Source organism: Sciurus vulgaris (assembly GCF_902686455.1).
Source record: "Sciurus vulgaris genome assembly, chromosome: 12".
Lineage (NCBI taxonomy): Eukaryota > Metazoa > Chordata > Mammalia > Rodentia > Sciuridae > Sciurus > Sciurus vulgaris.
In genome coordinates this window covers 85,501,093-85,521,254 of record NC_136473.1, presented here as the reverse complement: position 1 = coordinate 85,521,254, position 20,162 = coordinate 85,501,093, and the positions used below count along the sequence as shown (strand labels likewise).

The following is a 20,162-nucleotide window of genomic DNA, read 5'->3' as shown; positions in this document are numbered from 1 at the left end:
GTTTCAAGCTTAGTTAAGGCCTTTGATCTACTTTGAGTTGACTTTTATACAGGATGAAAGAGATCAAGTTTCACTTGTCTTCTGGTAGATAGCCAGTTTTCCCAGCACCATGTGTTGAAGAGGCTATCTTTATTTGGGGCATACTTAATGAGAATTAATTTCAATAAACAAATCAGATGATTGTACAGGTGTGGGTTTATTTCTGGGTCCTCTATTCTATTCCACTAGTCTACATGTCAATTTTTATGCTAATACCATGCTGTGTTTATTATTATATCTCTGCAGTATATTTTGAAATTAGGTACTATGATGCCTCTAGCATTCTCCTTTTGCTCAGGATTGTTTTAACTATTCATGGTCATTTGTGGTTCAAAATAAATTTTAAGATTTTTTCTAGTTCTGTGAAAAATGACACTGGCATTTTGAGGGGATTTCCTTGATTCTGTAGGTTACATTTAGCAGTATGGCCATTTTAACAATGTTAGTTATCCCAATCCACAAACATGGGAGGTCTTTCCATCTTCTAGAATTTTCTTTTTCTTTCTTCAGTATTTTATAATCTTCATTATAGACATCTTTACGTTCTTGGTTATTTGTAGACTTTTTATAAGGTATTTGTGAATGGGAATGTTTTCCTGATTTCATTTTCAGTGAATTTACTGGTGTATTTTAATAATCCATTAATTTTTGCATGTGGCATATGCTGCTCCTTTGCTGAATTTGTTTACTGGTCTTTTGGTGGAGTTTCTAGGGTCTTCAAAGTATACAACCATATCATTTGCAAACACGGATAATGTGACTTCTTTTTTTCTGGTTTGTATTCCATTTCTTTCCTTCTCTTGCCTGATAGCTATGGCTAACTAAAACTGCATTGAATAGGAGGGATGAGAATGAACACCTGTCTCATTCATGAATTTAGAGGAAATGCTTTCAGTTTTTCCCCATTCAATATGATGCTGGCCATAGGCATGTTATATAGAGACTTTATAATGTGCAGGTATGATCCTTCTATACCTAGTTTCTTCATATTTTTATCATAAAGGATGCTGAATTTTAATCAAAGGCTTTTCATGTATCTACTGAGATGATCATGTAATTTGTTTTTTATTCTTTTTATGTGCTATATTACATTTATCGATTTGCATATTTTGAACCATCTCCTGCATCTGTGGTATGAAACCAACCTGATCATGGTATACGATCTTTTTAATGTGGTCAAATTTGATTTGCAAGTATTTTATTGAGAAGTTGTGCATCTATTTTCATCAAATATACTGGTCAATAATTTTCTTTGTTGTATCTGTCAGGTTTTGACAGCAGCGAAATACTGATTTTGTAGAATGTGTTTGAAAGGGTTCCTTCTCTTTCTACATTATGGAATAATTTGAGAAACACTGGCATTAGTTCTTCTTTAAATGTCTGGTAAACTTTGGCAGTGCATCTGTCTGGTTCTGGGCTTTTCTTTGTTAGGAGACTTTAATCTCGTTTATTAATGATCTATTTAGGTTTTGATATCCTCTTGGTTCAATTTTTGTAGGCCATATATGTCTAGATATTTATCCATTTCCTTTAGATTTTCAATTTTATTGGAATATAAATTTTCAAAACAGTCTCTAATGATTATGTATAGTTCAGTAGTATCTGTTATACTATCCCCCTTTTCAGCTCTATTTGTACTTACATGGGTCTCTCTCTCTCTCTCTCTCTCTCTCTCTCTCTCTAGATTAGTTTGGCTAAGGGTCTGTCAAACTTGTTTATCTTTTCAAAGAACTAATTCTGTTTCACAGATCCTTTGCATTGTTCTTTTAGTCTCTATATTATTTAGCTCAACTCTGATATTTATTATTTCTTTCCTTTTTGGGTTTGCTCTATTCTTGTTTTTCAGGACCCTGAGATGTATCATCAAATTATTTATTACAGATCTATTATTTTTTTTTAATGTAGGCACTCATAGCTATAAAATTCCCTCTTAGAACTTCTTTTGCTGTATCACACATATTCTGGTATGTTGTGTTTCCATTTTCATTTGATTATATAAAAATTTTAATCCTCCCCTGGAATTTTTTCAATGTTTAACAGTGTTTGTGTTCCATATGTTAATATAGTTCCTGTAGTTCCTCTTGCTGTTGATTTTTAGTTTCATTCCATTATGATCTGATAAGATGCAATAAATTATTTCCTTTTTATTTGCTTATACTTTATGGCTTAAAAAATGGTCTATATTGGAAAAAGTTCCATGAGATGATGAAAAGAACATATATTCTGCAAATATTAGACAGAATATTCTATAGATGTCTGCTAAGTCCATCTGATCTATATGTAATTTAACTCTGATATTTCTCTGTTGATTTTTTGCCTGGATGATCTATTGGTGAGATTGGGGTATTAAAGTTGCCCACTATTATTGTATTGGGGCCTGTTTCTCCCTATGTTCAGTGTGTGTGTGTTTTATAAAACTAGGTGTTCTAGTATTTAGTGCATCTATCTTTACAACATTATATCTTCTTGATGGACAGAATGTTTTGTCAATATGGAGTGACTTTCTTTGTCTCTTCATATTTTGACTTGAAGTCTGTTTTATCAAATATAACTACTCCTGCTTGCTTTATTTCCATTTATTTGAAACTTTACTTTCTATCACTTCACTTCCAGTATCTGTATGTCTGCCAACAAGGTGAGTTTCTTGCATCCAGCAGATTGTTGGGTCTTGTTTTTTTTAATTCAATCAGGCAGTCTGCCTCTTTTAATTGAAGAATTAAGACCTTTTGTATTCAGGATAATTATTGAAAGGTATGGACAAATTCCTGTCATTTGTTTCTTTTCTTCTGGTTCTTTGGAACAATTTCCTTTATTCATCATAGAGGTTTGATGGTGTACGGAAGTAATAATATTTTATTCTTTCCTATCTTATTAGTTTTTCTACTCTTCTAAGGAGATATACTCCTTCTCATGCACTCATGATTGTGTTTATCTTCCTTCCTCTTCTGAGTGTGGGATTCCTTAAAGCATTTTCTGAATATTTTGGTTTGGTAGTCATGAATTCATTTAGTTTATGCTAATCTTTGAAAAGACTTTATTTCTTCTTGTGAAGAATAACCATTACTGGATATAGTAATCTAGGATTGCAGTTATTTCTTTCAGGGCTTGATATCTCTCTTTCCATGGCCTCCTGACCTTTAGAGTTTCTTTAGAGAAATCTGCTGTCATTCTGACGGATTTGCCTTTGTAAGTATTTCTCTTTTGCAGCTTTCAATAGTCTTTCCTTGTTCTATACTTTTGGAAGTTTAATATGATGCGGACAGGTTCTATGCTAGTCATGTGTATTTAGAGTTCTAAATAACTCTTACACTTGGATGATCTTGTCTTTCCCAAGATTAGATAAATTTTCTGCTATTATTTCACTAAACATCAAGGCTGTACTTTTGCTCCTTCTATACCCATGATTTCACACCTGGATTTTAATCAGACATAGGTCTTGTAGGTTTTTCTCATTCTTACTTTTTTCTTTTTTACTGTCTAAATGCAATAACTCATCACCCATGTCTTCAAGGCCTGATTTCTTTCTTCTTTTTGAGCTACTCTTGGTGAGGTTTTTCATTTGATTTATTGAGTTCTTCATCCACAAAATTTCTTCTTGGTTCTTTTTAAAAGCTCTGTCCTTTACTAAACTGCTCTTTCCTATCTTGTATTGTTTTCCTTAAACCATCCAGCTCTTTATTCTTTGAATTTGTTGATCATTTTTAGCATCATTATTTGAATTCTTTGTCTGGAATTTCATCCTGCTTTGAAATAAGGTATCAGTGAGTTGTGAACTTTTGAAGGAGTCACGTTGCCTTGTTTTTTCATGTTTCTTTTATTTCTTATTGATATTTATACATCTTTTAGGATATATATCTCTTCCAAATACATGAGGTCATTCTTAGGAAATAGCTTTCTCTTTTCCCATGAATTCCTTAGTCCTCTTTTTAAGGACTTCCTAGTGATTCAGACTGACCCACCAATCAGGTTATCAACAATAATCTTTGTTATTTACAATCAAATGATTAGGGGCTTTAATTATAGCTATAATACTCCTTCATAGCAAAACCTAAGTTAGTGTATGAGTAATGTGGGGACAGCGGCCAACCCATGTAGACATATCAATAAAACCAACATAAGGGGTAAACCAGGCTTTGTTGGGAAGTGTCTTCATGTCCACTGTGTAATTAAAAGGTGTTTAAGCTGGTAGAGCATTCTTTTTCTGAATACACTGTAGATATCAGGCCAGGATCATCTATATTTATTGTTGTTGATATGAAGTCAGTTTAGTCAGTACATTGCTCCTTTGAAGGTAATCTTTTTTTCTCTTATAATTTTTAAAAATGTCCATTTTTAATATTTTATAACTATATATTATGTGTGGGTATAAATGTCTTTTTCTTTGCTTGCTGTGGCTATGTTGGACTTTTTAAATTCATAAAATGGAGTATTTCACTGGTTCCAGCAAAGTCATTTCAGTTATTCTCTCCCTTCTGTTTTAAGTCCTTACCCATTAGAACTGATTATATGAATTTGGGATATTAGTCTAGACTCTCCATGTCTATTACCTTACTATATTTTCTATCTCTTTGTCTCTTGGTACCATATTCTGGATAATTTCTATTTCAGATGTATCTTCAACCCCTTAAATCTCTACTTAGTAGAACAATTTCCTTTAATTTCAATTACTATATGCTTCCTTAACAGAAGTTTATTTGCTAAATTCTTAGAATTAGTTTTGCAATTTAAAGTTGTGTGTGAACATTATTAAAGCTTGGTTTTTTACTCCCAACATATTAAACATGGCTATGTATGTAATATTCTATTTCTGATAATTCTCATATTTGAAGTCTGTGAGTCAGTTTCTGTTTTTAATATATTCATGTTTTGATTCCCTGTATGCTAAATGTTTTTTAATAGTAAAATTCTTTTGGAATTTTAGTCTCCTTACAGATACCTAGGAAACGAGTGAAGGGAAAAAGTACCTTTAGTTTCTGTTCACTTTTACACTAAATCTTCCCAGATTTTTGGAAGTAAGTTCTTCTATCATACTTCTTACCTAGGGAAAGTGAGCCAGGAGTTTTGTCTCCTGTGCTTCGTTATCAAATTTTTCAACTCCTGCATTTTAAATTGCTTTGGTAAGTAGGTTATTTCCCAAATTTACTCTGAAATAAAAATTCACTCTAATTCTTTCTTTAAAACTGTATGCTGTTCTCCTGGGTTCGAGTTCTATCAATCTGGAGGTATAAACATGCTAAAAGAAACACTGAGTGATTCTAGAACCACCAAGGATCATGAAATCATTGTTACAGATAGTAATCATTTGTACATAACAAATATTTTTTATATTCTTTCAACCTTATTGTATCAGTAGTATCTTTGAGGATTCATTTGTGTTGATACATTTTCACCAGCTGACTTTTCTTTCAGAAGTTTGTAAAACTTGGTCAACAAAAATCTTTTAAATACTTTCAGGGCTATCTTCAAGAATCACTTTCTCAAGAGCCAAAAAATGATATCAATTTCTAGAAGATGGAGCATTTGTCCACACAAAACTACTCATGTTGCCCACAAAATGGGTTTTGCTTTCATTGGCCATTTTCATTTTACAACTTTAGGCTTTTTTTAAAAAAAATAACTTACACATTAAAAAAAAAAACCCACACAGATGTGGATTTTGTTATAGTAATTTCTTTAAAAATGAGGGCATTAAATCTTACTGAGCATCCTCATGGTGTCATCTACTACACTGAGTGTATATATTAGCTCCCATAAATGTGATTACAACCCTGTAGGTAGGTGGCAATATTTATATTTTAAAGAAAAATAAACATGCATTTATGCACAAGTAGCTATTAAGTGAAAAAGATTTAACCCAACTCTACATGATTCATAAAAATGCTTTTTAAAAATGCAATAAAATTTATTATGCTTTATTAACTTCATTAGGTGGTAATAATCCAGTTACAGAATCTCTACTCAAAAGTAGCAAGTTAGATATTCTACCCACCCATTCAATCCTTGACCCATAAACAATCTGATCTTCACAACTCATTTATTTTGGAGGGGGATGTGAGGGATTGAATTCAGAGGCACTCAACCACTGAGCCACTTCTCCAGCCCTATTTTTGTATTTCTTATGTAGAGACAGGGTCTCACTGAGTTGCTTAGCACCTCGCTTTTGCTGAGGCCGGCTTTGAACTCTCCACCTCCTGTGTCAGCCTCCTGAACTTCTTAGATTACAGGTGTGCACCACTGCACCAGGCTTCATTACTCATTTTTCATAATAGCAGGTCATATCTCTTCTATAGATAAAAGATTCAAAATGGGCACTAGTGTTTAATTCAACAAGCACACACTGGATGACTAACTGGGGAAAGTACTGTACTATATACTTTAGCACTTATAAAGCACTATCATTTGATACTCCTTACAACCCTGGGAAGTAATTCGGTATATGCTTGGATATGTCTAAGTATAGGGAGCTCCAAAGTACACAACTACATCTTTAGAAAATAACAAGACATCTCTGATCCTGAAATGCATGCTCCTGAAAGTTTATATATATATAGATACGAAACTCTAAGCCTTTCTCCTGGTGGAACTTTACACATTAAAAGACAGTTACATTACTGCCAAATATTTTCTAATCTCAGATTGTTGTTTAAAATTTCCTCAGAATATAGATAATACATTAATTTGTTGCCATGCTTATTTCTTTACTGATTTATTTTGAAGAATACTTTAATCTATATGGTATTTCCCTCAAGAGTCCAAATAAATGTCTATTAGATTGTCAGCTTTTCCAAGGCATTACATATTTGTATCCTGTCCTTGAACACTATATGACATACTGTAGGTCTTCATCAACACTGAATTCACAAAGTCAACTTTACACTTAAAATTGTCATGTGAAATAAGAAAAGCAAATTTTAAGAACTTAAATTATGTAAACCAAAACTAGACCACACAACTTAAGAGATTTTCTATGATTGCACAATGAAATGAAAGAACTAGTATACCTAAAATTTCTGAATTTCCATGTCAAGATATAACTGTCTTGAAATGGCAATTATATTTTCTGAACTGAAAATCAGGACATGTAATATAATTATGATTTTTTCTAAATTTTAAATTCATAATTATGAAAAGTATTTACAAAGCTTAAAAGGTTAGTTTAATATTCATTTTTTACATTATTTTATAAACTAGATAAAACTGGGACTATCCTAGTTTATTTACCATACCAATCTACCATTCCAAAATAACTCCTCCTCACAGGCCCTGCTTAAACTAGTCATGCTGTGCTTTCTTCTGTGGATGTATACCCTTCCTTAATGAAACCTTGAGCTTAACAATTTTTCACGAGTCACTTTTAGCAAAGTTATTGTACAATATTTCTGGGCTGCTAAGTCATAGCTACCTATAGAGTTAAAAAAGAATAAATTCATGAAATACTAAAAAAGATTTTACTCAGGGTTTGGATATAGTTTCAGGATGATAAAAATGTGTAACAATGACAATGTTCTGTTACAGTCTAAAAACATATAGGTCCACTCTTACCTGCTTAAAAAGTTGAAGATTAACAGCAGTTTCCAAGAATTGCTTCATCACACTTGAGCGATGCTTTACAAAACTTTCCTCACAGAAAGTGACAGGCTCACCCTAGAGAGAAAGATTTTTAGGGCATTAATATAAAGTCAGTCAGAGACCAGTCTCTTTTAGCAGGTACTTGGAGAATCATGGAGTATATGATACAGAATCAACAAACATATTCTTTTCATAATAGCTAGATTTCAGGCTAGCAGAAATGTTCTGGTATTGAAAATTCTCTAAAATACCTTGCTATTCCCTAAAAATTAAGATTTAACATTGTTAGATTGAATTATGAGTATGTAGATAGCATGTGTATTTGAAAATGTCCAACAATTATATTTCATCCTTATTAGAAAACATCTTAAAAATATTTAATAATATATAATTATATAACTATTACATGATTTTTACTGTTTATATTAGTTCTTATAAAGTTAATGCTTTGAAATTAATGAAATGCTTACAATCATCTTCATGACTGCAAACAGAATTCTGACTGGAAACATTCTAGGATAAATTCCACTTGGCATCTAATTTTACTTATCCTATGTGCTAAGTAATCATAGTTCTACCAGATGCTCCCTTTCCAAATGAACAAAGACTTAAATTTCAAGGCTTATAGATTCCACTTGTTCCACTTATTTCTTATTTGATTGCAGAATATCTATCATCATTCAGTGGCTGAACCCTGCCACCCGCTATTACCCTCATCAACCTAAATGGCTCCCTTGCCCACTCAACACCAATAAATATATTGAACTTCGATCAAAACGAAAACAGGGAATGAGGACAAGGACTCAATTGTTATAATGAATCGTTTAGTAATTCTTTTGTTGTAGTAAAAGGAAAAAGCAAACATGGTCACCTTCCAAAGAAACTTTAAAAATATTAGTTATCCTTTAATTTTAAGGCAGACTCAGTACATTGATTATAGTTATCTAGATGTAAAATTCTGTAATTAACAATCTTTGTAATTCAGCTATTACCACTTTCTGATGGAAGTTAATAATGTGCTAGAACTGCACCATCAAATAAAGTAGCCACTAGTCACATATAGCTATTTAAGTGCAAATTTATTGAGATTAAATACTACGAATTCATCCATGCTAGTCACATATGGTGCTCAATAGTCACACAGTGCTAGTGGCTAGTATATTGGACACAACAGATATAGAACATTCCCCTCAGTACCAAAAGTCTTCTTGGATAGCAATGTTCCAAATGAGAAAACCAAATTCAAACAATACGTAAACAGACACTCCAATCACTTAGTGCTGTCACCCATCACCATTCACCAGTCAACAATCCATAATAAAATTGTCATTATACATTTTTGTACTTATTGTTGCCACTGTTAAGAGTTACAGAATGTTTTTCTAATTACCTATTTTAAAAATCAGATTAATTCATATACAGATATTTTGGATGATCAAAATGTTCTGTATATGCTACTATTATAGATCTTATAATAGATCTTATAATCCATCAGAGGGGGAAGAAATTAAAACAAATAGGCAAGCCTATTATAGATAAAGGCCTATCATTTTTACATACCTATTATTAGCATCATACCCTTGTTATACTGGGAACCCAATAATGATTTAATGAATGAATAAATAAATAGCAATTGAGCTAAACCTTGTTAAATATGACATATTATCTTTTCAAAAATAAATAAATTTTAAAAATAAATAAAAATAATTGCTTCTAATGGCAGTTCTGCTATTACAAAGTGATCCGTTGGTATTTGATAGATTTTTCCCTTAGACATGTAAGGACGTATTACATTGCCATCAATGCTCTAAAAATTGTGATTAACACAGAAAAATTTTTAAAAAATGTAGAAAACTTCAATTCATACATAAAACAGTCTCTCCAACTGAAAACTTTAGACTCCCTGTGTTATGAATACTTCTTTCAATGGGAGGGAGTAGATGGTAAAGTGATAAAAAATATCAAGCCAAGGAAAAATGGAAAAGGCTAAAGTCTACTTATCTATATAATGTAGTTGTTAGCTAATATGAATTAATCTGGAATAATACTGTCCTCAATACTCTTTGAGGAATTACTTTCAATCTTTCAAGAGAAGAAATCGTTTAGTAATTCTTTTGATGTAGTAAAAGGAAAAAGCAAACATGGTCACCTTCCAAAGAAACTTTAAAAATATTAGTTATCCTTTAATTTTAAGGCAGACTCAGTACATTGATTATAGTTATCTAGATGTAAAATTCTGTAATTAACAATCTTTGTAATTCAGCTATCATCAGAAGCAGAAGCTCCGATTGGCTTTCTATCCATCTGTGACAACACAAACTGTGGTAAAACTTAGAATTAAACTTTAAAGTGATGAATACTATTTGTCTACTAAGAATCTCCAATGATAAAGAAGACAAAGCCCTGACACAGAATTTCCCTTTAGGGAAAAGAAAAATAGATCTACATAAACGAAGTTCTAATGGCTTAGATATTAATACATGAAACCTCAGTGTTGTCGTCCTTGGGCATGAAATAGATTATAAACAACCCCATATGAGTTCTTTTAAATCAAAGTTGAATTGAATGGCACAAGAAAAAGAATTCTGACTAGGACCTTAACCCAGGTTGTGAGAGTTAAAAATTTCTGTGGTTATCTACATTGCCAACCATTTCATAGCAAAACCAACAGGAATTGTTTATCATGTGACACATAGCAATGTTTTTCAAAGTGTAATCCAGGGACTGAGACTTTTTCACATGGTCTATTGCATGAAAATTATTTTCATAATAATGGAAGATATTTTCTCTTTCCACTATCATTTTCTTATAAGGCCCAGTGGAGTTGACCAGAATTGACATAATTTGCAATATTTCAAGAGACTAATGCATCAAATTATATGGATCAGAATTCAGTCCATTTTGATAAGACAGGTATTAAAAAGAGATTTTTTTAAATGTAGAATAATGCCATTGTTTTGAGTAAATTTTTAATCTAGAAAATTATTTTTCATAGCAATGTTTAAGTTAATCTATAGTAAGTATATATTGTTGTTTTAAAATAATATGTAAATTTTTAATATGATAAATGTTGACAGATTAACTCTGCATACACAAAGATATTTGGTGTCCTTAATAACTTGAAAAAGTGTAAAGATGTTCAGCTACAAAATACTGGGAAACAACAATATACAGGAATATGTGGGGGCCCAAGATGACTTCTAGATTTCTAACTGAGGGTCATAAGATGGTATCATTTATCAGACACTGCAAATACAGAAAGAAAATGTATTTAAGGAGAACTTGATGAAATCAATTTGGATGTGTGTCTTAAACTGTACTCTCAGCTGAGACCCAGAGAGGGATTCTTGTTCAAATGACTTATTAGTGGATTATTCTGAGGAAAAAGATATTAGAGGAAACAAGGAGAGCAGAAAAAAAGTCAAGCAAGAATGTGATGCTATTAGTAGATCAGCTTCCACCTAACCACACAGGAAAGCACTAATACTACAGAGCTGATCCCAACTTCTTATACTGCATATATCATTGGCATGGTCTTCCCTGGTAGAGCAGAGAAGCAGCTTCTCTTCCTGGAAAGGTACCTCCCATTTAGCCAAGGGCAATTTTTCACTGAAAGGTCACCAGCCAGTACAGGGGATATAGGTAGTGTATCAACAGTATCTACTATGGCATGGTGAAGGCAAAGTGCTTATTTGATACATACTTAAGAATTTTCTGTGTGGAGTTGATTATTAAAGTTAGGCTTATCACCCCACCTATAGAAAAGGGTTAATGCAATTAAGAAATATTTGCCTATAATCTAATATGTTGTTTAATGCTATATTGTTCATTCATAGAAAAGGTTAGTAAATAAGCATATGATTCTGTGACAACAAAGAATAATGAAGTAGAAATATAAAAGGAAAACTGTTCATGTGACAATTTAAATGTAATAAAAAAAACTGAATATTGCTTCTCAGGACATTGATGAGACAATAGAAAGCAACCAAAATCAGAATCATTTTGATGGAAATGTCAAACAAATGAGCATAAACAGATATCAGGAAAATATAACAATGGACTAGAATAGGAATAAAATTCATATTACAGAGAGAATCGACTTTCTAGAAAGGGAGTACCAACATTACTTGCCATTATATTTAAAGAAGAATCAACAACCTATTAGGTACTATACTAAGAAGTTTGCTAGGTAGTTTGTTATTAATATAGTAAAAATATCAATGTTCATACTTGATTCACTTTTTAAAACATCAATCAGAGCAGACTCAAGATTATGAAGTATAATGTGACTGAGTCACTTGCACAGAGACTAATGAATGGGAAGAAGAAAGGTATCATTAAAGTCATGTGCTATGAAGTACATATCCTTCTTACCTGATCCTTATGCATCAACTGCTTGTTGCAGAATAATTACTTAAACTGCCCCCTGGAGGCATAAACCTGCTCCTTATGGGACACATTCTCTACCTAACTGTTGAATTTTCCTCAACAGGAAGAAGTAATTTTTCTTCTTCTGAATAATCACAGCCTTAGAGCAGTATCTCTTTGGTGCTTCTTTTCTGTTTTGTATTAAAAGTTATCTTTAAAAGTTTTATCTATAAACTGGAAATCTGAAACTAAACTCTGGAATGAAACTGGAGGAGAAAGCTTCACAGAAAGATTAGATCTTGTGCCATAAGGATGTGCATGACTTAGAGGTGGCAGAGCTTTCTCAGTGGCACACACCTGTAATCTCAGCAGCTTGGGAGGCTGAGGCAGGAGGATGGCAAATTCAAAACCAGCCTTAGCAAAAACGAGGCACTAAGCAACTCAGTGAGACTCTGTCTCTAAGTAAAATACAAAACAGGGCTAGGGATGTGGCTCAGTGGTTGAGTGCCTCTGATTTCAATCCCCAGTACCCACCCCTCAAAAAGAAAAAGAAAGAAAGAGAGAGAGAGAGAGAGAGAGAGAGAGAGAGAGAGAGAGAGAGAGAGAGAGAGAGAGAGAGAGAAAGAAAGAAAGAAAGAAAGAAAGAAAGAAAGAAAGAAAGAAAGAAAGAAAGAAAGAAAGAAAGAAAGAAAGAAAGAAAGAGAAAGAAAGAAAGAAAGAAAAAGTTTGTAGTGAAGGTATCATGAAAAAATTATACTGGACAAAAATGTGAGATGTAATCTAAAACATCAATATTTTACTCATGATGTTTGAAATTCCTTAATGCACTGGGACCTAATATGTAACGTCACCATTATATAAGGAGAATAAACAAACTAAGCAAAAATGTCTGCATACTGATAGCTTATTTAAATTTTATAATCTCTGAAAGACTCTGTCATGTCTCTCTTGGGAATATTCAAATATGTGCAGGTTCTCAGAGGAAATAATAATAAATTATTTTTTTCAGATGATAAGAATTTTTCTTTCAAGAATCCTAATGTTATTTTTATGTGAGGAACAGCAAGTTTACTTTCAGAATTTATTAACCATGAAAAAATAACTTTCTCCCAGTGCTGATGTATCAGCACAAAAATCAATGAAAAAAGAAGCCTTATATTCAAACCATAGCTTTTTAATCATTAGTAGCAAAATCTTCCCTTTGTACATATTATACCAGTTTAAAACAAGGTCACTGACAAAATGTGTCTTGAAAAAATACACCTACCTACCAATATTCCATTTGGCTATGGTTTAGCAACTTAAGATGGAAATAGACACTGATTTTCTAAATTAGATATAGCATTTTATTAAATTTGAAAAATCAGATATAATATTAATAGATTATACATTAATTTTCTATATACTGCAAAAATAAAATTTTCTTTCCCACAATTTAAGAAAATAACAAGATAATCACCATTTTTATGAAATATCTTACCAGTAATATAAAAACAGAAACTTGATATCTTACCAGTAATATAAAAACAGAAACTTTACTATGAAAACCCTAGACTTACCTGTCCCATAGTAGTTGTGAATATTTTTACATTTTTGATGAAGCAATTAATAGAAATTTCCTCCATGTTTATTAAAAGAGAGCATAAAGTATCAGATACAAACAAAACATTCCTTTTGCAGAAACCACCTCTAAAGTCAAAAGGTCCATCAACACTCAAACATGGTTAATGAGATGAATGGACACCTAACATATTTTAGGGACTGCAAAACTGTGAGGGATGAGTAAATGGTACTTTTTCACCAGGATTTTAAAAGCCAGAAGTTCTCAATTACAAATTTCATAAGTGGAAATCTTAAAGCAAAGATTTAATGAGTAGCATCTTACATTATGGATGCCAGTCCTGTGTTTAAATGGCTTGTTCTTCATCACTAAATTCAACAACTTTATTGAGTAATAATATTTTAAAGGACTACAATCCAAAAATATTTTAATGGCAAGTCTTTCAGTTAATCAAGCTGAGGCCTAGACTATTAACCAAACTTTATTTTAAAAGTAATTTACTTTTGATACATTAGCAATGCTTAAGGCAACCCAGAAAAGCTTGAGTGACTTAAACAAATGATAGTACCCTATGTATTCAAAGGAATAAACTGGAGTGTTCTTTCAATGCTCTTAGAATAATCAGGTATTTGCCCTTTAATATACTAAGAAAACATTTCTTCAGCATTAGTTTTGAGTTAAAATTTTGACTTTTATCTTTAACAGCCTGTGACACAAGTGACAAACAAAGATACAACTAAAGACCTTTTATTGTTATCTAATATAGCAACTAGAAATACTGTCATGTTTATGACAATGTTTTCTTCTTGGAGATTGGGGAGGCACTTTTACTTGATTAAAGGAATTTTTATCATATACTACTTTTAAATTTTCATTTTTAATAATAGCTAATTGCTATCATTTGGATCTTAAGTGTCTCTCAAAGGTTCATATGTTAAAATCTTGCTCCCCAGGGTTGTGGTGCAGCCTGTAGGAGCTCAGTTCTTGTGGGGGATCATTAGATCATTGGAAGCATGCCTTCAAAGGGGACTGTGGGACCCTGGTCCCTTCCTGTGCCCCACTTTCACTTCCTGGCTCATGATTGAAGCTGGTTTGCTCTGCCAAGTGCCTAATTCATACAGTATGTTAGCGTAATTGCTTAGGAATACACAAATCAGGGCTTTCCTTCCCAGTTCACATCTGACCAGTTCTTTATTACTACTGCCTTCTTCCCCAAGTCATTCAGATCTGGGCCTCCTGGCCAGGCTTGATGCTCCTCACTGAGTCCTTTCTTCTCTATTAAGAAGAAATAGTCACACCTGCCTCTGGTCTTGTTCACTCTGATCTAACATGAACACCACCATAAAAACTATCTTTCTAATACACAATGCTGACCACTTCACTCCCATGATTAAAAAAAAATACTTTAACACTGTATGTTAACTTCATAATAAAGGTAAAACTCTCCAGGTTGATACAGAAAAGTCATTTATGACTGGTTTTGCCAATTCTATATGAGTAAATCTTAACCTGTTAGGTTTTTTTGTTTTTTTTTTTTTTGTTTGTTTGTTTGTTTGAGAATAGTATAAAATAATCACTATAAAATAATAGTGAAAGCTATTATTTTACCAAGGAAAATGCATATATTCAATAAGTATCTCCTATGTTTCTTCTGTTTCCTATAGATTCATTTTTATAATTCTCTTTTATAATTTTCTTTATATTACTAGGGAAGAAATGACTACACCAGACTCCATCACTATTGGCTCCCAGAGGGCATAGGCTTAATATTATATTTCTATCCAGAAGCCTCATAAACTGACATTATAGCAATGTTCAATATACATTTGTTAAATGTATAAACTGTATTCATAATACAGCTTAATAAACAGAACAAGAAGTATATTCTTATACAGTGATGTGTTTCACCATTGCCTTCTACTTTGGATGATTTCCTATTGAAAGGAAAAAAAAATAGAAAAATCAAAATTTCCCTTCAGTACAATATACTTAGTCCTACTTTTAGAAGTACTAAAACAAAGAAGAATTAAAAGACTGGAGAGGATGAAGCTATTTCAGCAGTGGCAATTACCCAAGATTAAAAAAACAAAAACAACTATAGTTTAGAAAACATAGCATGGATATCAAATCACTTCCCCAATTAATACACAATGAGATAACTACACAACCTGGTTCCTTTGAAAAATTCTAAGATTATATATTCAATTTAACCTCTCTGTAAGTATACATTATACATCTTTGTGAAGTTAATTTTCCCTAGACACTTTGAAAGTTGGCTGAAATTAAATGACAATAGACAGATTTAAGGAAGAAAAGGCATGCAAAGTTATTAAATGCACATATATGCAGGGGACCTATACAAATTCTGAAACTCAAAGGGTCAGACAGTCGCTGAGCCTGGTGGCACATGCCTGTAATCCTAGGGATTCTGGAGGCTGAGGCAAGAGGATCATGAGTTCAAAGCTAGTCTCAGCAACTTAGTGAGGCCCTAAGCAACTTAGGGAGACCCTGTCTCCAAAAAACAAAAACAAATGAACAACACCCCCCCCCAAAAAAAAAAAAACCCAAAGGGCTGGGAGTGCAGTTCAGTGGGATAAAAAGGCAGGTGGGGTGTTTGTCAGATGGTTGAAGCTTAAATACCCTGTATCATGGGGAGAAGGAAATGAAGGGGATTTGTGAGCCATTTTAGAAGGAATAATAAATGATTTTTAGAATAAATGAATAAGCCTAGAAAACAGGAAATAGTCTGAGCCAATTTTTTTTTTTACTCTGGGGAAGGTGAGGGATTGAACTTCACTGTGAGCGTTTGCGGGTTGTCTTACTATACAGATAAAGTTTCCCAGGTAACCCCTCAGAGCATTCCTAAGAATAGGTAAAAACTCTCTGGAGAAGTCTTTAAGATAGTCAAATAAATGGTCTTTCATTCACCTCCGCCACAGGGATAAACCAGGACAACAGAGAAAGAAAACATCACGAGGAGTGTGACTGAGGCAGAACTCTGAAACTCAGCACAGGAGTGAAAGGAACCCTCAACAGTATGGAGACACAGAATGGCAGCACAGAGAGAGGAACAAAACATACTGTAATTGTGACCCTTGTCCTCAGTCAGAAGGAACTTCACATTGTCAGAAAAAGGTACAGGGCAAAGTGACCACCATCATCACAGCAGACCAGCAGCAGTCCTCACAGGCTTAAATCCAGTTGAAGGAGCTGCCTAGGACCCATGCAACCTCTTGGATACACAGTGAACCCCTCCCAACTCCCAATTTATTCTTCAACTCCAGAAATCAAGCCACTGCAGCACAGCACCATCTTCAGACTAGAACCACTGCTAGTCTCTATTCTGCCTTAAGGGTCCATGAGCATCCCAATGTATTGGATAATACTACCTAAAGTCCTCAGAGTCAACACATACCTCACAGGGCAAAAGGTAGGCCCCTCTGCATCCCAACACTCTGGGACTGGGACTAGATGGTTAATGTGACAAACTCCACTATCACCCATGCTCACCTAGTAAGGCCTAGAGATAATCCTGTCTGTGTTCTGCAACTCTGGGGCTGCTTGTTGCTACTGTCACCACAAGCCACAGGATCACTTTGCATTTGACTCCTAGGACCTATAAAGAGGTCCCTCTGCATCCCATGGCTCTAAGAGTGTGGATGTAGCTGCTGCAAGCTTCACCACTGTCAACGCTAACTCTGCAGGGCCCAAGGACATACATATTTGGTAACCCACATTCATTGAAACATTGTACCACTCCCTACAAAAACAGTTACAGGGTAGACTACTGGGTACTTGCAGACATGGGTAACATTGATTACAGATGAAGAAATCACATAGAGATAACACTTCATCCACTGCAAAACTGTACCTCTACCTGCCTTTACATACACACAAACGCATACACACACCCCCAACAAAATGCTGCTGTCTAGACTACTGAGGCACATGTAGACATGGCTAACATTAATTACAGTTAAAGAAATCACACGAAGGCTATACTTCTGTGCTCACTTGGAACCAAAGCTAAAACGCCTACCTACCCAACATCCCACACTACAAACCTAAACAAAATTTCCTTTCCTATATACAATTTGAAAAGATGCTGATTACACTGGATATGCAGACATGTAAGTAGGAACACAAAAAGTGAGAAAGAATGACCCACCAAAGCAACACTCTAATTCTCCGTGAACAGATATCCATTAGAGACATCTATGAAATACCTGGGAAAGAATTCAAAAGAACAATTCTAAGTAACAACTCAGAGAGATGCAAGAGAATATGGATAGACAATTCAATGAAGTTAAGAAAATAATTAATGATGTAAATGAGAAATTTCACCAAGAGAAATAATAAAAAGGAGGCAAACAATAATTTTGTAGCCAAAACTTCAATGAAATGAATATAATTGGGAACTTCAACAACAAAAGTAGACCAAGCAGAACAAAGAATTATGAATTTGAGGACAGGTATTTTGAAATAACCCATTCAGACAAAAAGAAAAAAATAAATAAAAAGAATGAAGAAAGTCTTAAAAGCATATGGAACATTGCTGAACAAATAAATATTCATCTTATGAGGGGACAAGAAAGGAAAAAACATTAAAATCCAATTTAATATAATAGTCAAAAACTTCTCCAGTTCTGAAAGAGATATGGATAGCCAGATTCAGGAAGTTCAAATGATCCTAAGTAGACTCAATCAAAAAAGACCTCCAGGGCATATAACAGTCAAAGTAAAAAAATCAAAGATAAAGATAAAATTCTAAAAACAACAAGAGGAAAGTGACAAGTCACAACCAAAGGAACCTCATTAGACTAACATCAGATTTCTCATCAGAAACCTTATAGGTTAGAAGACAGTGGGATGATATATTCAAAGTCCTGAAAGAAAGAAAAAAAAAAAACTGCCTATCATGCATAACATATCCAGAAAAGCTATTCTTCAAAACTGAAGAAGAAATAAAGTCCTGGGTTTAATAATGGGCACCAAAACATATTTAAGAGGAATTATATCTGGTGTTCTATAGCCTAGAAGTATAAAACAATCTATGATATACTTTAAAACAACTAGAAAAGTTTGAAGTTTCTCAAAAAATCAGAATGATAAATGTTTGAGAAGGTGGAAATGCTAACTACTCTGATTTTCATCATTATACACTGTGCATATATGCAAACTTACTATACTTTACCATATGAATATGTACACGTTATGTGTTTTAAAAAACAAAAGAAACAAACTGTTGGGCATGGTGATGATTTTGTCTCTTCTCTTGCAGTTAATCTTTCTGGTTATTTGTTAAGATTTCATAACAACTGCCTTCCTTCTGAGAAGGCAATCTCAGAGAAAGCTTCCCTGTGCTTCTGGGGAGAAAGGACCAAAGACATTGAGGGACACAGTGGGTGTGGAGAAGAGGAGGCAAGAAGGTCAAAGAGACCTTGGTTCTGAGACTTCCTCTGGCTCAGCATGTCAAAGCACAGCTAGAGGTATCATTTTATGAGCCCCAATATCTTCGTTTAGAAGGTACGTACCCCTAGGAAATGTACCTTCTGGAGTTTATGATAACAGGCAAGACTGAAGAGGATCATGGCACACTGGAGTAAGAGAGGGACTGTGGAAAGAACAGAACCTAATCCAGGTCCTACTGTTCACTAGCTAAGGAAATTCAGTGAGGTTTTTTCCAACTCTATGACTATCATTGTCCTTACCTTTAAAATAAAAAGGTAATGTTTTGAACTCTTATAAAAATTAAATGAAAGTGTTTATTACCAGGGCCTATCAATGTCTGGCATCTAATGGGTGCTCGGTGGTCAGTTACTGCTTTAATAGCAATAAAAAATTACAAGTAATACAAGAAATAAGTGAATAAAAGAGAAGTAGTATATGAAAGAAAATAAATATATTAATTCATAGAAAGAAAGGATCAACATGAACTATTGAGTCAAGAATCAGGAATTAACTGTGAATGTTAAAATCAAGGAAGATAAAAGGGTTGCCAGAAAGAAAGAACATTATAAAGGTTTGGGAGCCTGAGAAGTTTGAGACTTTTGGCGCCTCAGGCAGAATTATGTGAACTGAGGTCAAAGTAAAGGAAGACAGATTACTTATTTAGCATCAGGTGAAGAGATGGCCTGAAAGCCTGGTTAATCTGGGTCTAAATACATTTTAAGCTTCGTCCGTAAGGAAAATAATGATTCATTTTATATAAATGAACAATCATAAAACTTTAAAAAGTAATGCCTAATGAAAGAATTCATATCCACCTCAAATTAAAGGTATTTAGTAGGTTTTTCCTTTCCAGTTATATTCTAATAGAAGACACTACTGAAATACATTATGAACAGACAGAACCATGTATAATTATAACTTCAACACTTGGTCCTTCTTTGCTTATATCTATCAAAATATATTTTTATATAAAATATATAAAGTAATAAATGTATAAAATATACAAAGTATATATGCCTGTTACAAAAATATTCTAGAATAAAAAGCAATCATTTTAATAAATTGACACAATTAATTTGTAAAGAAAATGACTTAAAATATATTTTAAACATCATAAAGATATTAATAGTTTCCCTCAAATCCTATTTCTTTTGAAAAAGATTTTTAAAAATCA

General features: G+C 33.2%; 1 protein-coding gene across 4 annotated transcripts in view; it reads right to left on the bottom strand.

Annotated features, from left to right (window-relative positions):
- The window catches only part of DENND1B (DENN domain containing 1B), a 232,239-nt gene that overhangs the window by 53,264 nt on the left and 158,813 nt on the right, over nucleotides 1-20,162 (bottom strand). For all 4 annotated transcript variants that reach the window (XM_079107996.1, XM_079107998.1, XM_079107997.1 and 1 more), the window contains one exon: nucleotides 7,582-7,683. In XM_079107996.1, coding sequence (XP_078964122.1) covers nucleotides 7,582-7,683 — 102 coding nt within the window. The remainder of the gene's footprint in view (nucleotides 1-7,581; nucleotides 7,684-20,162) is intronic.